Source organism: Dunckerocampus dactyliophorus, chromosome 21 (genome assembly GCF_027744805.1).
Source record: "Dunckerocampus dactyliophorus isolate RoL2022-P2 chromosome 21, RoL_Ddac_1.1, whole genome shotgun sequence".
NCBI lineage: Eukaryota > Metazoa > Chordata > Actinopteri > Syngnathiformes > Syngnathidae > Dunckerocampus > Dunckerocampus dactyliophorus.
Genome location: NC_072839.1, coordinates 17,425,265 through 17,443,422, shown reverse-complemented (window position 1 = coordinate 17,443,422; position 18,158 = coordinate 17,425,265). Strand labels below are relative to the sequence as shown.

At 43.1% G+C, this 18,158-nt stretch overlaps 1 protein-coding gene across 4 annotated transcripts; it reads left to right on the top strand.

The window, feature by feature from the left end:
• Positions 1–545: 545 nt before the first annotated feature.
• LOC129174278 (phospholipid phosphatase-related protein type 4) lies at positions 546–17,788 on the top strand. Of its 4 annotated transcripts, none has more exons than XM_054766101.1 (8): positions 546–801; positions 4,000–4,185; positions 4,538–4,699; positions 5,036–5,165; positions 6,465–6,630; positions 6,896–6,953; positions 7,859–8,032; positions 8,662–17,788. In XM_054766101.1, the coding sequence occupies exons 1-8, from the start codon at positions 730–732 to the stop codon at positions 10,258–10,260; spliced, it is 2,547 nt and encodes an 848-aa protein (XP_054622076.1). In that variant the 5' UTR covers positions 546–729; the 3' UTR covers positions 10,261–17,788. The 4 variants fall into 4 exon arrangements, with proteins under 4 accessions (XP_054622076.1, XP_054622075.1, XP_054622077.1 ...); XM_054766100.1 differs by having other exon boundaries at positions 6,435–6,630; XM_054766102.1 differs by lacking the exon at positions 4,538–4,699 and having other exon boundaries at positions 6,435–6,630.
• Positions 17,789–18,158: the final 370 nt, after the last annotated feature.

The following is an 18,158-nucleotide window of genomic DNA, read 5'->3' as shown; positions in this document are numbered from 1 at the left end:
TTGGGATGTTTTTCCAAACTTGCAATATTTTATTTTTTCACCGCTGTCAGTCACCTTGAAGAAGTGTCCTCCATATGATTGTATATATTTATGAATATACAAATATATGTCATCCCCTGCGGAGTTACTAAGTTTTACAAAGATATGAGCAGTCGTCATTTTTATGGTAGTTTTATTTTAACAGCGAGAAACAATATGAATGAAAAACCCATAAAATGAGATTATAAATGACTTACTATTTGATTGAGTGGCTTCTTGTTGATGTAGTCCCTTCCAGTCTGGTGCAGGTCTACAGTGTGAAGAATACAGCATAACATTTACAATATTTCCTATAATAAAAGACCTTTTCACATCATTTTCACTCCACTACTGTAGCAGTATTTGACAAAAACAACGCTAATGTCTTGTAACATTTGACTATTGAATGTTGCCATTGCGATGATAAACATGTCAAAGAACTGCTTACTGGATATAATAAATGCGAATAATAAATACATTCTAATCAAATAAAGGGCTGTGTGTAGTGCGCATGCGCGTGCTGATGTTCTTGTTGCTGAGCGTCTATCACGCCGCGCTGTGCGTCTTCACAAAGATGCTAGATAGGAACCTTGCTAGCGAGCTAAAGGCTGCCTGTGTGATCATTTAACCATGTTATGTCATCTTATCTAAACAAATCAGCCCGTCGACAGAACGTTCTTGTCTCGAATCTCGACGTGACGAGGATCGAAGATGTCTGCAAGAGAAAGAGCGTTGATGAGCAAAGACAGCGTCAGCCTGCTGCCGTGCTTCTACTTTGTGGAGGTTAGGCTTCATAAATACATCTGTATTTACGGTGTGCACCTGCCTGCCTGTGCGTGCGCGCGCGCGCCTGTGTGTGTGTGTGTGTGTGTGTGTGTGTGTGTGTGTGTGTGCGCGCGCGCAGCGTGTGTGTGTCGGAGTGATTAGCAATCTTCGCGCCACTTGTTTTATGTAGGTCAAATTCGAAAGAGCAGAATATTTACACGCTAAATAAAGGCACAGCTTTTCACAAACACCAACAAAAAGCAACATTAATGTGAGAGTTTTTATCATCATATAATCTTAATGATAGTAGCAGCAGAGCATCACATTTATGTGTGCTTTCAGATCAGCATTTGCAATGAATATGAGTGTTCTCTCTTGAATTACCGTGGTTCATTCGCTACGAGGAAGCTAACAAGCTAAATAGTCCACAAGACGTGTTAGCTGCTCACAGAGTCAACGTCACGTGCTCAACCCTCATGAGGAGCCATAAAAGCAGGGGGGTCCAAACGGGGAGGTTGGAGTACTCATAAAACGTCTTCAAGGTTGGCAGGTGTGCACCTTTCACCCCAGGTCAGCTCTGATAGACGCCACACAAGCTGTAGAAATGAATGAATGAATGAGGGCTGACAAGTCACTGAACATTCTTTTCTTGCTCCATTCATCTGAACCTCGTCTGGATGATGAGAACCGAAGCAACATGAAGCAAACACAAACAGTCGTGGTGCTTTGGTTGGCAACATAACAGAAAAGAAGCAAACACGTCAAAGCCGAAGCCGATGCGTATCGATATCAAACATCATAGCTCTGCTGTCATGGAGGACTACGCCTTTCAGCCCCTTCTCTTTTCAGGGGCTGAAATCACAAGATATTTATAGTTTTACATCAAAAAACGGTGAATCCTGTTCCAAAATAGTTACGGATGAATTGGCTGAGCCATGAATCATGTATTCATTGTAGCGCCTGTGGAATGAATCCATGAAACATACAGGACATACAGTATACTCAACACAAGGAACTGACTATGAACTAGTCCCAGTCGAGACCATTGGCTTTTATTTAGGAAGAAAAGTTTCTATATTGGATGCTGAGGAGTAGTTGATGATAAAGGCATGGCTCATCATGGAGACCTTGGATCTTACAAGTAGCAATTATTAGCCCAACTATGGCAGATAAAAGTATCACACGTAACATGGAAGAATAATGCACTCGTGTGTTGATTATTATGTACTTTTGACTTTTCTGATTGGTACTGGTGTAGTGATTGATACTGGTGTAGTGATTGGTACTGGTATAGTTATTGATATTGATATAGTGATTGGTACTGGTATAGTGATTGATATTGATATAGTGATTGATATTGGTATAGTGATTGATACTGATATAGTGATTGGTACTGGTGTAGTGATTGATATTTATACAGTGATTGATTCTGGTATATTGATTGATATTGATATAGTGTATATGCGTGGTTGGCATGCACTTATGCTTATCGGATTGATTTTTGTGCGTTTCATAAAGAAAGGTTTGGACATACCAGGTGCAGAGAAAGACACAAGAAAAGAAGCTGATATTTCAAGTGTGTGTGTCCAACTGTTTCAGAATAAAAGCATGAAGTATTGTATATTTCATGTAGCTTGTGGTGTTCCCAGCTGGACGCTTTATGCATGCTCTAATAATTCACCAGCGTCCAATCAAACGGCATCGTGTATTATAGATCTACTGCTGGATGATGGGTGGATGATGGATGATGGATGATGGATGACTCCATGCATCATTTGCACATCTGTATGATTACAGTTGATATTGCTGTGCATATCGGCCCAAAGCTTTGCCTGCAAAAGCTCTTTTGGAATTAGCAATGCTGCTGATGGCTGAAATATCACTGGCCTATATTTCTGCAGGAAGCATATGAAAAAGTAGGTCAGAGCTGAAAGTTAAATCTGCTCAGTGAACTTCGGTACTGCAGCACTCTATAGAATTCTACCCACAGCAGATAATGTTCTCTTTCCAATTCATAGTTGCCACCCATCATCATTGACTGATGGGTCTTATTTCATTGCACGCCAATCATCCTGTGCAATATCCATACCTTCTCATTTCAATCCCCTTCTGCTGCAAAAAGACACATGCATGATATGCGTGTGTGCATGTATGTGCATGGCAATACTTTGATGCTTATTGGACATCTACAGTACATAGCTTTACTCATGGATACGGTTATTATTCTTCTTCTTCTTCTTATTATTATTATTATTATCAAATGTACATATCTTTACTACTGGAAATGATGATGATGATGATGATAAATGTATACATACTCTATGTATGTATGTTTATTAGTGGGCAAGAGTCAATGAAGATGTGTGAAGGGAGAAGTGTTAGCTTTGAAACGCTGCTAAGTTTGCTAAATCAAGTGTTTTATGAAATTATTTATGAAAAATGATGCTCTCTAACTGCTTGCTTGTTTTCATCATTTGTCCATTGAAGTGTTTGTGCTTGATGTGCTTTGTTTTTTGCTTTCAGCTGACGTTCTTATACGTAGTTAGTCAACCTCACGTTTGGATGCTCCGATTTGAGTATGGGTTGTTTTTTGTGAAAAATGTTGACTAAAATGTCATCTTGGTTTTCATACGGTATTGCAGGCATCAGAGAGTAGTGTGTTTTGTCCTGCCGTGGTCAGCCTACGTGTTGCTGACTCACTAACCATTCAGTGCAAATGCTAAATAACCCAAGGAGTTCAAAGTTGTCTATCTGCTGGGCAACATTAAGGCACAGCGCTTCCCAGCGCCCCTACGAGATGTAACCACGTTTGAGAGCCTGCTAAGGACTTAGTTTGTCGAAAGCAGAGCAGTGTCTGTAAGTTGGAAGGTGTTGCTCGTGTCGGTTCGTTTGACATTGCAACCTGTCTCTGCAGCAGCTGCAATGGATTTCAAGCCTCTAGCGTACATGTAGCATGGTTAGCATGGCACATTAAAAAGCTGTTCTGTTGTCATTTCATGCATGTTCATAAAAGTAAATGGAATTCCACGTGGCAACTTGAGTCAAGTGTTTCCATCCTGCAGCCTTATTATGAAATGAAATGAGCGTGCTCGGTGAAGCGTAGTGTTATGGAGACATTAGCAGCATGAGCCCTCCCTGCAAGCAGCAATTTCTTCACTGACATTTTTGCACTTTATGTCTTGTCATGTGTCTTATCTCTGTCTTCTCGGTCCGTAGCTGCCTATCCTGGTCTCGTCCATGGTCAGCTTGTACTTCCTGGAGTGGACGGATTTGTTTAAACCGGTCAAGTCTGGCTTTCACTGTCATGATCGCAGTCTGAGCCTACCCTACATCGACCCCAACCATGAGGTCATTCCTCTGCTGATGCTGCTGAGCCTGGCCTTTGCAGGGCCTGCCATCACGGTATGCATATGCACTCTTCATGTACCATGCATGTATTGTTGTGGGGAGGGTCACCACGCCACTATGCTGTACTTGTGCAGGTAGTCCTCACTTTATGGCATTTCCTGGTTATGAATGCAATCCGCCTTAAAAAATAATTCAAATGTTGGCTGCACTTGTTTGACTCATTGGACCATCATGAAAGATGAAGATGGCATTGCAATTAGTGTTGTTTCATTAACTAACCTTTTTTTCATGAGGAAAATGAGGCGGTGACGAGCTAAACATGGTTCTATGATGACTAAAACGTGACGAGTCATGCCAATGGTGGAGCCAACAGAACATGCCTGCTTGTTTCTCACCTGGTCCTCAGATGCAGATCTTTGCACGTCCCCATTCCGGGAGACAGGATGGCTGGGGAGGGAAGACCAGACCTTGGCAAAGTCCAGATGCATTTGGTCCTCATGGAAAGTACAAAATAAAATCATGTACGGTGCATTTACATCATGCGTGGATTAATGCTTTTGTTTTGAAGGTGTGTTTTTACATCGTGTGTAAATCTGTGCATGCACACACCTTTACCTGTGCTCACTTTTGGAGTTTACGAGTCTTATCCCACCAAAATGTCTGCTCTTGCTGAAGAAAGTAAACAAATGATGGACTGCCTAAGTACTAAGAACGACCGTAAGGTCAGTGTGATGAATCCTCGCTGCTTGTGAAGGCACAGACCACTCACCTGCAGACACACTGGTTCCAGCCACGGCTGCCACATCATCCATCCGGCGTCTACATGCTCGACCTCGACGATTCCAGAAGTTCTTGGAGTTCTCCACCACAGCAAATAAACATGTGAGCTTTTGTGTGTCGACAGATCATGATTGGAGAAGCTATCCTCTTTTGCTGTCTGTCTCGACGGAAAAGTTGTGCTGGGGCCGAAGCAAACATCAACGCAGCCGGCTGCAACTTCAACTCCTTCATACGAAGAGCTATACGTTTTGTTGGTACGATGCTTCTCTACACGCTTCATACGCTTCATCCAGAGCCATTTCAAGTCACATAGCGGTGGACATGCAGTGGAACCAACGTTTTTGTCCCAAAAGGTCCAACCAAAGTCATGGAAAGCCAATGACACCCAAAAATAGCAACAAATAGACAAAAATGATACTTTCACATGCTGAAAACTAGATAAAATTCTTACAAATGAGGAATAAAATTTAAAATATATCTATTTTTGGGGTCATATTTTCTGAGGTCAAATTCAATAAAAAAAAGCACAGACTGGCCAACACTCATATGAAAACCGAGGTTCCACCCTAACCCGTACGACACATTAGTCACGGTTTTGTAAAATACCACTCAGTGATGTGATGGTACATATACTGTATACATACGTATACTGTACTGTATATATGTTACACGCGCCATACTGAATGTATACTTGACACTTCATTATGCACTACCAATGAAGTAAGCAACACCCAGCCATCCATCCATTTTCTATACCGCTTCTCCTCTTTAGGGTCGCAGGGGCATGCTGGAGCCTATCCCAGCTTAAATCAATGAAAGAATGACATTTATTGTCTTATTAGCATTTGCTATTGCTATTGTGACAAATACGTCACGTTAGGCTTTCCATAGCAATTAGAAGGCTGAAAGCCTGATGGTGATATTTTCTTAGCTTCTTTTCTATGAATTTCTATAACAAAAATATAGTAATAGTCATATTTTCCTAGCTTCTATTCTATTAATTTCTATTGGAAATATAGTAATAATCATATTTTCCTAGATTCTATTCTATTAATTTCTATTGGAAATATAGTAATAGTCATATTTTCCTAGATTCTATTCTATTAATTTCTATTGGAAATGTAGTAATAGTCATATTTTCCCAGCTGCTTTCTATGAATTGAAGGGAGAAATATAGTAAGAAGTGTTGAATTGCATCAAATTGTTGCATGGATTTGAAATGAGCTTTCATGGTGAAATCCTGCGGTAGTCACATGACTGCCACATACTGTCACATGACTAGAAGCGGTCCTAAATGTTTCCTGCGGGTCACTGAGGGCCTTGATGAGTTGAAGTGAAGTATAAAGCTGTGTAGGACCCTTGGTAACATGCTGGAAGTGTTCTTCTGTTGCTTCTTGTGGGTAAACGTCTTTTTACATTTGATAACTTACAGAAACAATATTCATTTTCCCTTGTTGTTGTTGTTGTTGTTGTTGTGGTTTGTCTGCTGAGCTTGAGGACGTGTGCTTTTTGCTTTTCGTCAGGTGTTCATGCGTTTGGTCTTTGTGCCACAGCCCTGGTGACGGACATCCTTCAGCTGATGACAGGCTACCCAGCGCCGTACTTCCTAACCGTGTGCAAACCCAACTACACGACTCTTAGCATGAGCTGTGAACACAACTCTTACGTCATGGAGGATATCTGCTCAGGCTTGGATTCTGCTGCCATCAATCGGGGCAGGTTAGCCTGGAATCTCCTGTTCAGCATTGGAAATGGGATTGGTGTTGTTGGCATTTATTATGCTGTATCTTTGTTGTTTCACATCTTTACCTGACACGCTGCCATTTTGGGGAAGCAATATCCTGACAGTCACATGACAGTCACATGACAAGCATTCCTACATGCTTCCTGTATGTCACTACGGGACTTGCTGAGTGGCAGTGGAGCGCTTTGGAACACATGGAAAGTGTAGCTGACATGTGTTCTGTGGTGTTATCTTTTGCAGAAAATCCTTCCCATCCCAGCACGCTACTCTGGCATCGTTTGCTGCTGTCTACGTTTCGGTGAGTTTCTGTTTCTGCAAAAATGAAAACTTAATGCCATCAAGTAATAATATGGAATATTATTATGCAATCAATATGTTGACTCACCACCAACAGGTGCTCTTTGCCGTCCTGTGGGACTTTGTCACACTTTACAAATGTTTTGGTTGTTCTTTGCTGAAAATCCTCATGCTGTTTTTTGTGATGCTGCTTCAAATATGCCGTGAGATTGGTGGTATTAAACTTCCCACGTAGTACTATGGACACAGTTTGTACTCGTCCTTTTCGTGCTTGAATGTCAAATGCTGACACACAGCCGCCATCACTCCTCCTTGCTACTTTGTTAGAATGTTAGCACGATATCAGAGATTGGAGATGCAGGCCGATATAATCCGATACTGTTTTTTTCTCTGATATTGGTTTGATGTACATTATCAATGTTGGATCAGGGCTGCCCTAAATGTTATTGGTGGATAAGCAGGAAGTGTTGCTGTGAGTGAGGAGGGGGAGCAGGGAGAAGACGTGTGTTGACAAAAAAACCTAAAAAGAGCATCAGACTCTATCGGGACGCTAGCGTATGATATAAATCTTCATATTTGCCAACTTTTTGGCTCAGACGCGCCTCAAGTTTGTCCATTGTTGCTTTTGGCGGACTTTCTGGCGCTTCTGCTAGAGTGAAGAAGCGGAAAAGATGGACGAAGAAAAGTCCGCGTTGCCGTTGAGGCGAGGCTAGATGTTTTTGGAGGTGCACGTCAAGGTCCGCCAGGAGGTTTGGAAGGGGGTGGAGCTGGCCGGATAGTGTCATGGTGCTGGAGCTGAAACACGCGGCTTCCACAAGCAGAGCCAAGAACTTTCATTGAGTTTCATTCCAATGATGAGAAACATCAGACTGGTTTGTAATCTCCTACAATTTGATGTGTCAACAGATGTACTTCAACAGCACTCTGACCGACTCTTCCAAGCTGCTCAAGCCTCTGTTGGTGTTCTCCTTCATCATCTGTGCCATCATCTGTGGTCTGACCCGCATCATTCAGTACAAGAACCATGCCATCGATGTCTATCTGGGGTTCCTCATTGGTGGAGCCATTGCTCTCTACCTGGTATGCCCAGCTTTCCCTCTTTTTAGCTTTCTGTCCATCTCAAAAATGGAATCTGGGGCAGGAAATTATACTCTGGAGTCATCTTTTTAGAGGAATTCTAGTTTTACATGCAGAAACCAATGTCAAATAATTATACGTGAGGAATGGATGGAAGTGGACTTCCTGTACATCCTAGTCAGATTCTATGGTCTTTCTCACCTGCTGCGTCAAATTACTGCCTTTCTTTGGTCCCATGGGAGGTTATTTAGCAGTCACACTAAAAACTGCATGGTTTGTGAGTCAGCACTATGTCGGGTGATATGTTTGGACACTCCATTCCACGCAGCAGTTCAGTACAGAGCAAGCAGACTACTTTGCTATGTGCAATGTTGTACGACAACAGAGGCAAAGTTTGAACTAAAATTTTGGATGAAAAGCGAATCATATGAGAAGTGAGGTGTACGGGACGGGCTTCGACTGTTTCATTGATACAAAACTACACAGTAAAAGGTGTGTAGTAAATTGCAGTACAAGTAAATCTTGTATTGAGTAGTCCAAGTATGAGACATGAAGCTTGTGTGTACTATACTATATACTGTAACTGTCTGCTGTGAAAGATCTTTTCTTCTTCTTCTTCTTCTTCTTGCCAGGGTTTGTACGCAGTTGGAAATTTCCTCCCTAGCGAGGAGTCCAGCACCAGTTCCCCTTCCCAGCCCCACTGCCCCTCCTGTTCCTTTCCCCACATCAGCCAAGAGGCCGTCCTCCATCATCACCTCCAAATGAAAGCCAGCCTTTCTGGGGAGGCGAGAATTAGCAGCTCTCAATCTGAAGGTCTTCTCCATCGAGCTCTTCCACAGCAGAATGCTGAAGAGAGCCTGAAGTGCCCAACCAGAGATGCAGATGGGATCCCCTCCCACAGCCCACGGAGCAAAGACACCGTGGCCACCTTTAGCCACACCCTTCCTCGTGTCCACACACCGCAGGCCATCGCGGCATACGAGGAAGCGGCAAGACGTCACGCCGCCACCCTCAACCACGCCTCCATGGATTCCAGTCGTTCCAAGCAGCTTCTGTCCCAGTGGAAAAGTAAAAACAGCCACAAGTCCACCCTCCAGGTGCCTGACTGCTTCTTACCCTCAGGAGACTTGTCATCCGTTCCGCCCGCTCAGCACCCTCATTACCACGGCAGCATGGAGGTCCGATCCAGCTCGGAACCATCAGCTGTGAGCCTGGATGCCAGCTTTGAAGCACATGCTTTCATGTCCAAACTGGCCACAGGAGCGAGTAGCACGTTGCCCAGCAACTGCAGCGGCATAACCGGAGGAGCTCGGATGTTGATGCAGCCTCGACCCGGGTCTTCACAACTGGTCCACATACCTGAAGAATCCCATGAAAATTACCACAATACCTCCCCAAGGGCAGTAGGGGGAGGGAGCGAGGGCGGCTCTGCAGGAGAAAGCACAGTTCAGGCGAACTGGCAAAGGGCAGCTGAGAAGACAACCCAACCACGGATCGTTCAGGTGATCGCTATGTCCAAGCAGCAGGGTCTCCTTCAGACTCACTCCAGGAGCTTGGATGAGAGCAGCACGGTGGGAAGCTCGCAGGGCTCGGCTCACTACAGGGCTCTTACGGACAAGGAACCCAGTAGCACCACGGGACCCAGCTCGCTGGCCAGTGCCACAGGAAGTATTTCAGGGAGCACTGGAGCAATTGTCCGAATAGAGGCGCACCCTGAAAACCACAAACCAGTCATCCAAGCTCCGTCTACCGATGGAAGTGGATCATGGCGGTGGCGGTCTCTGGATCACGGCAATGGCGCTGCTGCTGTCGGGCCTGCTGCAACAGGAAGTGGAATTCTTAGGCAGTCCTTTGACCTGAATGATCTCAATAGAGACTCTGAAAGCTCCGACTCTATACGAGAAGGGTCTATCGACAGGAAGCGTTCCAATCACGTCGTTACCAGCGCTGGCACGGTTAGCACACCACCCGTAGTTGCTGTCCAAACCAGCCAAGCTGGGATCGCAGAGCAGAAGCACCACAATCAGAGCCTCTCCACCATCAGGGTTACTCCAGGAGATGGTGGAGGCAGCGGCGATACGGCTCCAGAGATACTCTCAGCCACCTCTAGTCGTGAATCAACGCTACGGAGAAAAGGCCATAATGTCATCCTGATTCCAGAGAGAGGAAGCAGCCCAGATATCACTCGAAATGTTTTCTACAAGGGAACATCCATGCCCAACAAGGAGTAATGCATGGAAAACCTGGAGTCAACATTTCAGTGTGCTTCCACCTTTGCTTTGTTTTCATCTAACTCTACTTTGGTGCATTTGGTCAGGTGGATTGGGGGCCAACCCACCCGTCCAAGACCGTCTAGGTGAACTGCAGTTCCTCCGTACGCTTCAACAAAGAAAACTGAAAAACAGAATCAGTCATGTTGGCCCTGAACAGAATCATGTTTATAGAAGTACAAACCTGGTAATAAAACCTGGTGATGAAACCTGGTTATAAAACCTGGTTATAAAACCTGGTGATGAAACCAGGTGATGAAACCTGGTGATGAAACCTGGGACTTCCAGCTTGGTCATGTTACAGCGTAGTCGCTACCACGGAGAGGGCTGAGTGTGTGACTTGTATTTCTCTGCCAAAACACTAGGGGCAGTGTTGTCCTGGGAGTGAGCCAACACAACTAGCTGTTTAGCTTCCTGTTTAGTACTTTTAAAGCGACACCCACATTGTTTTTGGAGCTTCTATTGTGCATGTTGCACCGTTGGGGAAGGTAGGCTGTGTGACTCCCTGAACGAGTCCAGCCAGAGGACTGTTTTGGTGGATTTAAAAGCGGTGCTTTCATGGGAAAAGCTGACCAGTCACAGCTCTGTGGTCCGCATCACCGTTGAGGTGTGGTTGGAATTTCTTGGAGGTGCACGTCAAGGTTCCCTGAGGCGTCTTGGAGGGGGAGGAGCCAGACGAAGCCTTCAAGGAACATGTGTTCAACTCTGCACGGTGGGAAGGACGTTCACATGTTGGCAGTTTCAAGCGCTTGAAAAGGAGCATTTGCGTGACTGCGTCATCATGCTACGCCTCCGTTAACCCCACGCATCAACATGACACACTGGCCATGCGCCACTGACTCCCAGGAGTTTGAAATTGCACTGTGCTGTTTGCTGCTGTCATGAGGAGACCAAACCCTAAATATGATTAGAAGAGGATATTGTTTTGTGTGGTGCTGTTTCACTTCACTCCAGTGACAAACTTTCCTGTTTACATTCCATCACACGTCCATGACCAATAAGAGAAAAGAACAAAGTCACATGATTAGTTCTGTGTGTACATTGTCAGGCAACTGGATTCTTCCTTTAGCTGAAAACATTTCACCTTTCATCCAAAAGGCTTCTTCAGGTCGACATGTTAGGTGTGGAGTCTCCCTACTTATGTCCCTGGTGGGTGTGTCCCCTTGTGTGGCTGGTGAACGACCGTCATGCATAGCGATGTCTCGTTCTCCTGCCTGCTGGCAAAACAGCTCGTTAGTGGCCGCTCTTCCTGTGGAATGAGACAATCATTGGGGGGGGCAGACAATAGGTGATGGCCTAAAGCTCCTCCTCCGCTCCTCTGTTTAGGAAGGGTTTGACACAGATGTCTTCTCTCACACTTCTTTCAACGCAGTGATCCTCCCTGTACAGAATGTGGACAAGGTTGTCTTCAAAGGAATGTCCCCTCCTTTTTGAGATGCAAGACCTGCTGATTGTGGGTCCAAAGAAACTGCTCTCTGATGTTCAGGCTTGCTTGGTCTCTCCATTGTAGAGGGCTTTGCACTCCTTCTTGGGATTTGGACTTTGGGACAAAGCAGCTTTTCAAAGAAGACTTTTGGATGAATGGTCTTGAGCCAACACGAAGGGTCCAGTTGCTTTGATTTGTTGTGAATATTTTCACTGGCTTGGATATTTGACGAGCGACGCACGGAGCAAAAAGGCGAAAGCAAGCTGAGCGATATGAAGCCAGATGATACTGTACATATTATTAGCATCATAACATGTAGCATGACATTTTCTAAATGTTAACTAAAGCACAACCTTTGAAGTGTTGACTAAAAGAATCACTGTGTACTTTTGTAGCCACTTCTATGCTAACTTCTAGTTTTGAAAGGAATCTATATGTTTTCTATATGAACACAGCCAGCGTATATTGTAGTAAACGTACACTTTGCATCAATCCACTCTTCTCTTTCACTGGAATAACTACAGTGTGTTGTTCAAAAGGGTGCTATACCAGAAAATATCATAATGTATATTAGTTAGCTTAGACAATAGTAAATACAGTCGAACCTCAGTTTTTCTATTTTCCCCAGTTTCCATGTGATTCCTTTTATGGAAAGTTTATGCAACAAAGCACCCTACATGTTGCTGACTCCCTAACCGTGCATTTTTGTATCAAGTGTGACTGCTAAATAACCCGCCATGGGGCCAAAGGAAGGTGGGGGGTGGCAGACATTTGATGCAGGGTTTGAGAAAGACAATTGTATTTAATAATTCCATGTCAATCACCAGGATGTACAGGAAGTCTGCCTCAACAATAACCTCCATCCATTCCTCACTTATCATTATTTCACATTGTTTTCTGCATGTCAAATTACAATCATTCCGGATAAAATGTATTTTTCTTCTTATATTTGAGTGTACAGATGAATTGGATGTTCATGATTTCCTGTGAGAAAAATAGATTGGGTAAGGAAAACCGAGGTTCCTCTGAAATTTCTCGCAAATATTGAAGAAGAAAGCAAGGCTGACCAAGGGGGTATTCTGCGAAGCGAGTTTAGTGGGTTAGCGAGCTGTATTGAGTGGAAAGCCAGACTTGCGTGTTCAGCGAAGGTACTGTTGCTCTCTTTTAAAGCAGCTCTATCACCGTGGTAGCTTAAGCTAAGGTCATAGCCTGGTGAGACCAGGTTATGTCCAGGCTTTCATCTTAAAATGGGCAAGTAAAGTGCCACTGTTTCACTGTTTGGCTTATTCGGAGGGCCGCACAGTGGTCTAGTGGTTAGCACGTTGGCCAACACAGTAACAGCTTGGAGATCAGAAAAACATGGGTTCGATTTTCCCCTGGGCATTTCTGTGTGGAGTTTGCATGTTCTCCCCGTGTGCGCGTGGGTTTTCTCCGGGTACTCCGGCTTCCTCCCACATTCCAAAAACATGCAGGTGAGGTTAATTGGCGACTTGGCGGTATGAATGTGAGTGTGAATGGTTGTTTGTCTATATGTGCCCTCCGATTGGCTCGCGACCAGTCCAGGGTGTACCCCGGACTGTCAGCTGGGATAGGCTCCAGCATGCCCCCGCGACCATAATGAGGAAGAAGCGGTATAGAAAATGGATGGATGGACTAATTCGGAGATTTCGTCACCGTTTGTTGACAACCTACAAGGTTCCCGAGGGGACATCGAGAAAAAAGTTTTTAAAAGAGTATTCTCTGATGGTATTATCCATCTATAAGTGAGATAGATTTTCAGTGGAGGGAATATGCTAGATATGCTCACGCGAGCACCAGAAATAAAATGCAATATGAAATATTAACATTTATTGTTGGCAGATGTAAATGTCACAGGAGTCTTGCGTGAGTAGTCAGCCTGTTAGTCTTCTTATATTACAATATTTGCTGGAGGAATAAACACTCAGAGGAATCAATCAACTGCATTAAACCACTTATTATAAAAAGGAAACCCAACAAAAGTCGCCGCAAAACACTGCCATCTAGTGGTCACAACGAGCTACAGCAGATTAAAATATTTCATAAGCGAAAGTTGTTGCTCCACTGTATTTATTTTTTAACTGGATAAGTGTTAATATGTCAAAGTTGTGCAATGTTGAGCGTCGATCAATGAAAGGACTAGTAGGTCATAGCTTGTATAACAATCAGTGTTAATTTGCGCAATCACACGCTGCATTCTTGCATGCCAGCAGTTCTCCCTCACTGTATTGGCGGCGACTCATTTTTTAAAAAATACGCTGGGTGGTATGCTTCACTTTTCAGCAGAAGTAGAATAATATGACGTCAAACGCCCCCTCTCGTGTGAACGCGCACAAAGCCGAAAACCGGACTTGACGAAGTTGATAACCACCGTCGCGGGACCAATTAAGTCTGATTGCGGATGTTAGGTTTTGTCGAGTTGCATCTTGAGAACAAAGCCTGGGTTTGTGAGGCCACTTTTGCTGTATAACCCCAGAATATGTAAGAGAAGCATGATTGATGTGTTTTGGAACCGTAAGTGTGCTTAGCTTTCAAGTGAAATAAGCTGTCACTTGCACTTAAAGTCTTTACTGGACTTTCTAGCACATACTCAATAACATCATATCCCATAACCATATGTACCCGTGTACACCCGTATGTACCCATATGCACCCATATACACCCGTATGTACCCATATGCACCTGTATGTACCCATATGCACCCATATACACCCGTATGTACCCATATGCACCCGTATGTACCCGTATGCACCCATATACACCCGTATGCACCCATATGCACCCGTATATACCCATATACACCCGTATGTACCCATATGCACCCGTATGTACCCATATGCACCCGTATGCACCCAAATGTACCCATATACCCCGTATGTACACATACGCACCCATATACACCCGTATGTACCCATATGCACCCGTATGTACCCATATGCACCCATATACACCCATATGTACCCATATACACCCGTATGTACCCATATGCACCCGTATATACACATACGCACCCATATACAACCGTATGCACCCAAATGTACCCATATACACCCATATGTACCCATACGCACCCATATACACTCGTATGCACCCACATGTACCCATATACACCCATATGTACCCATACGCACCCATATACACTCGTATGCACCCAAATGTACCCATATACCCCGTATGTACACATACGCACCCATATACACCCGTATGTACCCATATGCACCCATATACACCCATATGTACCCATATACACCCGTATGTACCCATATGCACCCGTATATACACATACGCACCCATATACAACCGTATGTACCCATACGCACCCATATACACTCGTATGCACCCACATGTACCCATACGCACCCATATACACCCATATGTACTCATGGGCACCCATATACACCCATATGTAGTCATGGGCACCCATATGTACAGCATGTTGCATTCATCCCTCGTCTACAGCAAAAAATCCAGGTATATATTTGTTTATGACACATTCATATTTTTGGTCTAACCAAGCAAGTCATCCAAGTGGAGTCACTTGGTTCCAATAAACATTGAAAACATGAAAAATAGCTTGATAAATGTCCTCCCGAACATAAATCGTGTCTTTATGACATCTTGCTTGTGTTGACGTTCAACATTTGGAAAGAGTTTCTTTTGTCAAAGTGTATCCCGTACGTACTGTATATTCTGTTTGAAGCCTACTTGCTGTATATTTCTATATTAACAGATGCAATATTTCACTTTGAAAGCATGCAATAATACTTCACCATGTACACTAGATCTTGCTATTTTGCCTTTGTCATGTATGACATATGTTTCTTGGCATGTCACCGCAGAATGGACAGAAAAGCAACACAAGACGTACTGTATGTTATAATATCCACGTATGTTATGTTTTTTCTGTTTTGACCTCAGGGGTCCAGGCTGGGATCTTCCACTTTTCTTCCTGTTTGTTTTCTTTTACATTTCACCTACAGAACTCTTCACTTGCTTTGGTCGCTTTTCTTTTTCCCAGTACAAGCTCACATGTGTGACTCTATAGTTATTTTATGTTCATTTTATTTAATTAATTAATTTAATTACTATTGACGTAGTGTGTTAAACAGTAAAAGCACCCCAAAACACCTTGACTGTAAAACTCTCATGAAAAACTGTAGTCAAATAGTTATTATATATAATGACGTACCTTCAAAGGCATTACTATTTACTACTAACAAATAATGGACTATTTACTATGTATGTACACAAGAAATAATGCATCTCATTTAAAAAAAACAAACAAAACAAAACCTCAAGAAAGCTGAGGATCATTCATGATGGATGATTTGGAGGGAAAAGTCAGACCTGTGTTGGCCTTTCAAAGCCATGATGTGTGTCTTTGCAGCAGTTTACCACTTGATGGCACTGATGGCTTACCCTCCACACTCTCTTCGCAACTAAATGGCCGTCAATGCGTTGACTGATACGTGATGCATTTCCCCACCAATAGGAAGGTGGTGTCATTTTTCATTGCCTGTTTTATTTACCATCCAAAACCCATCTGCACTTTTTCATGTCTGCATGAATGCACAAGCTACTGTACGACATGAATATGCATAAAGTACTGTACAACCTAACATAAATATGACGTGCCAGCAGTTATATTCCTCCAATTTACATAACCTTACCAAAAGAGAAATAAGCCACGCCTCCATCGTGTGTTGTTTTGGCCTGAATAAATGTCACTAACGTCTTTTGGACATCATCGTGGAAAAGAATGTGCTCGAATGTGTTTGCAGCCCATCACCATTTGAAAAAAGTTGTGTTTTTCTGTGGCTGCGTCAGTCCTTTCCAGTGCGGAGCTACGGGATGGGCGTGGCCACCCCACTGGCCAGTTGGACATTTCAGAAATCAACTTACTGCCACGCCATGCGAGTAATGGTCTCACCTGGATCACCCCAGTGAAACATTTCACCTAATTTTGGAATTCAGATGTACTGTAATATACAGAACCTTGTAGTGCAGTAATATACGTACAGTAATCCCTCTTTTGTCGGGTTAATTGGTTCCAGACACAACCGTGATAAGTTAATGTCTGCAAAGTAGGATTCATTCTTCATAAATGGAATATTTGGGTAGTTTGGGCATAGAAAACCTGTTTACCACCTCCTAAATACACTTCTTAACATGATTACAGTCTACTAGACATGAAATAACACCCCAGGTCACTTTACACTCCTATTGCCCAATACGGTAGACATAAGAGACGCACGTCAACATTGGGAGAGGTCCTTGTTTTTGTTGGGTTTTTGTTTTTTTTTTTACCTCCGGGACTTCTTGTGGTGGCAAATGTCATGTAGCATTCTAAAATAGTGACACACAGTCAGCCGTTGTTTTCAAGAAGTGCTGAATTCCAAGACAGAACACAGTTGCGGTCGAACACTTTCTCCCACAACAACACTTCCTCCTTATCCACCAATAACAGCGTGCTGCGTTCAAGAACATCAGAATGTACAACATTAACAACAACAGGAAGTTCCAGTAACATTACTGCCATCTAGTGACCAGTATAGAATACTACATATCAAAGTGTCTTTCTGATGGTCTTACATTTGCATTTTAGTTCATTTAGTCATTTTTATGCTTGGAAATGCTTCGTTCTACCCAACATTTGCTGAAAAATGCGTATACATTTCTGACTAATAATAGGCCGTATTCAACAACCAAACATTATTCATTGACATATTTTTGGAAAAGCCGTGTTAGACTGAAGACGCGAAATTCTAACCGCAATGTGGCAAGGGACGGCTGTACTGATTTTGGGTTGGATATGCCGATATTGTTTATTGTTATTATTACGTTATGCACATGATATTATTATTATTATTGTGTATATCTGCTAGAGGCTGAAAGCTGAAATATTTCAACATATTTTCATGCTGGCAGAGGTGAGGAAGATTTGGCCTCCTGTTTTACTTTCATTTTTAGGAGCATGAATTAGATTAAACATTTGTTACATGATTTCAAAGCACTCCGAATAAATATCTGACATTTTCTATGCAATGGCGCTTGTATCACCTTCAACTGTAATGCTGCCAAATGACCCATAGGTGAAGCTGCTTGACGTAAGGAAAAAGACAAAAACAAAAAACACGCCATCACTTCTTCAATGGAACTACGACAGTACTGTATTGCTCATCTAGACGGAAAAAATATCCAACGCAATTAGTTTTCATATGTTTTCCAGATATACACATTACAATGACCATAAGCATTTCATGTGTTTAGTCAAAATTATTAAACGTTTACCACTCAAACCGTTCAGAATGTATTCTGATTATCATCATCACAATTCATAAAAATAAACAAAGACGACTGCACTTCTTCTTGGTTGTTGAAATATCGACTGAAAACCAAGCAGCGACAACAACAA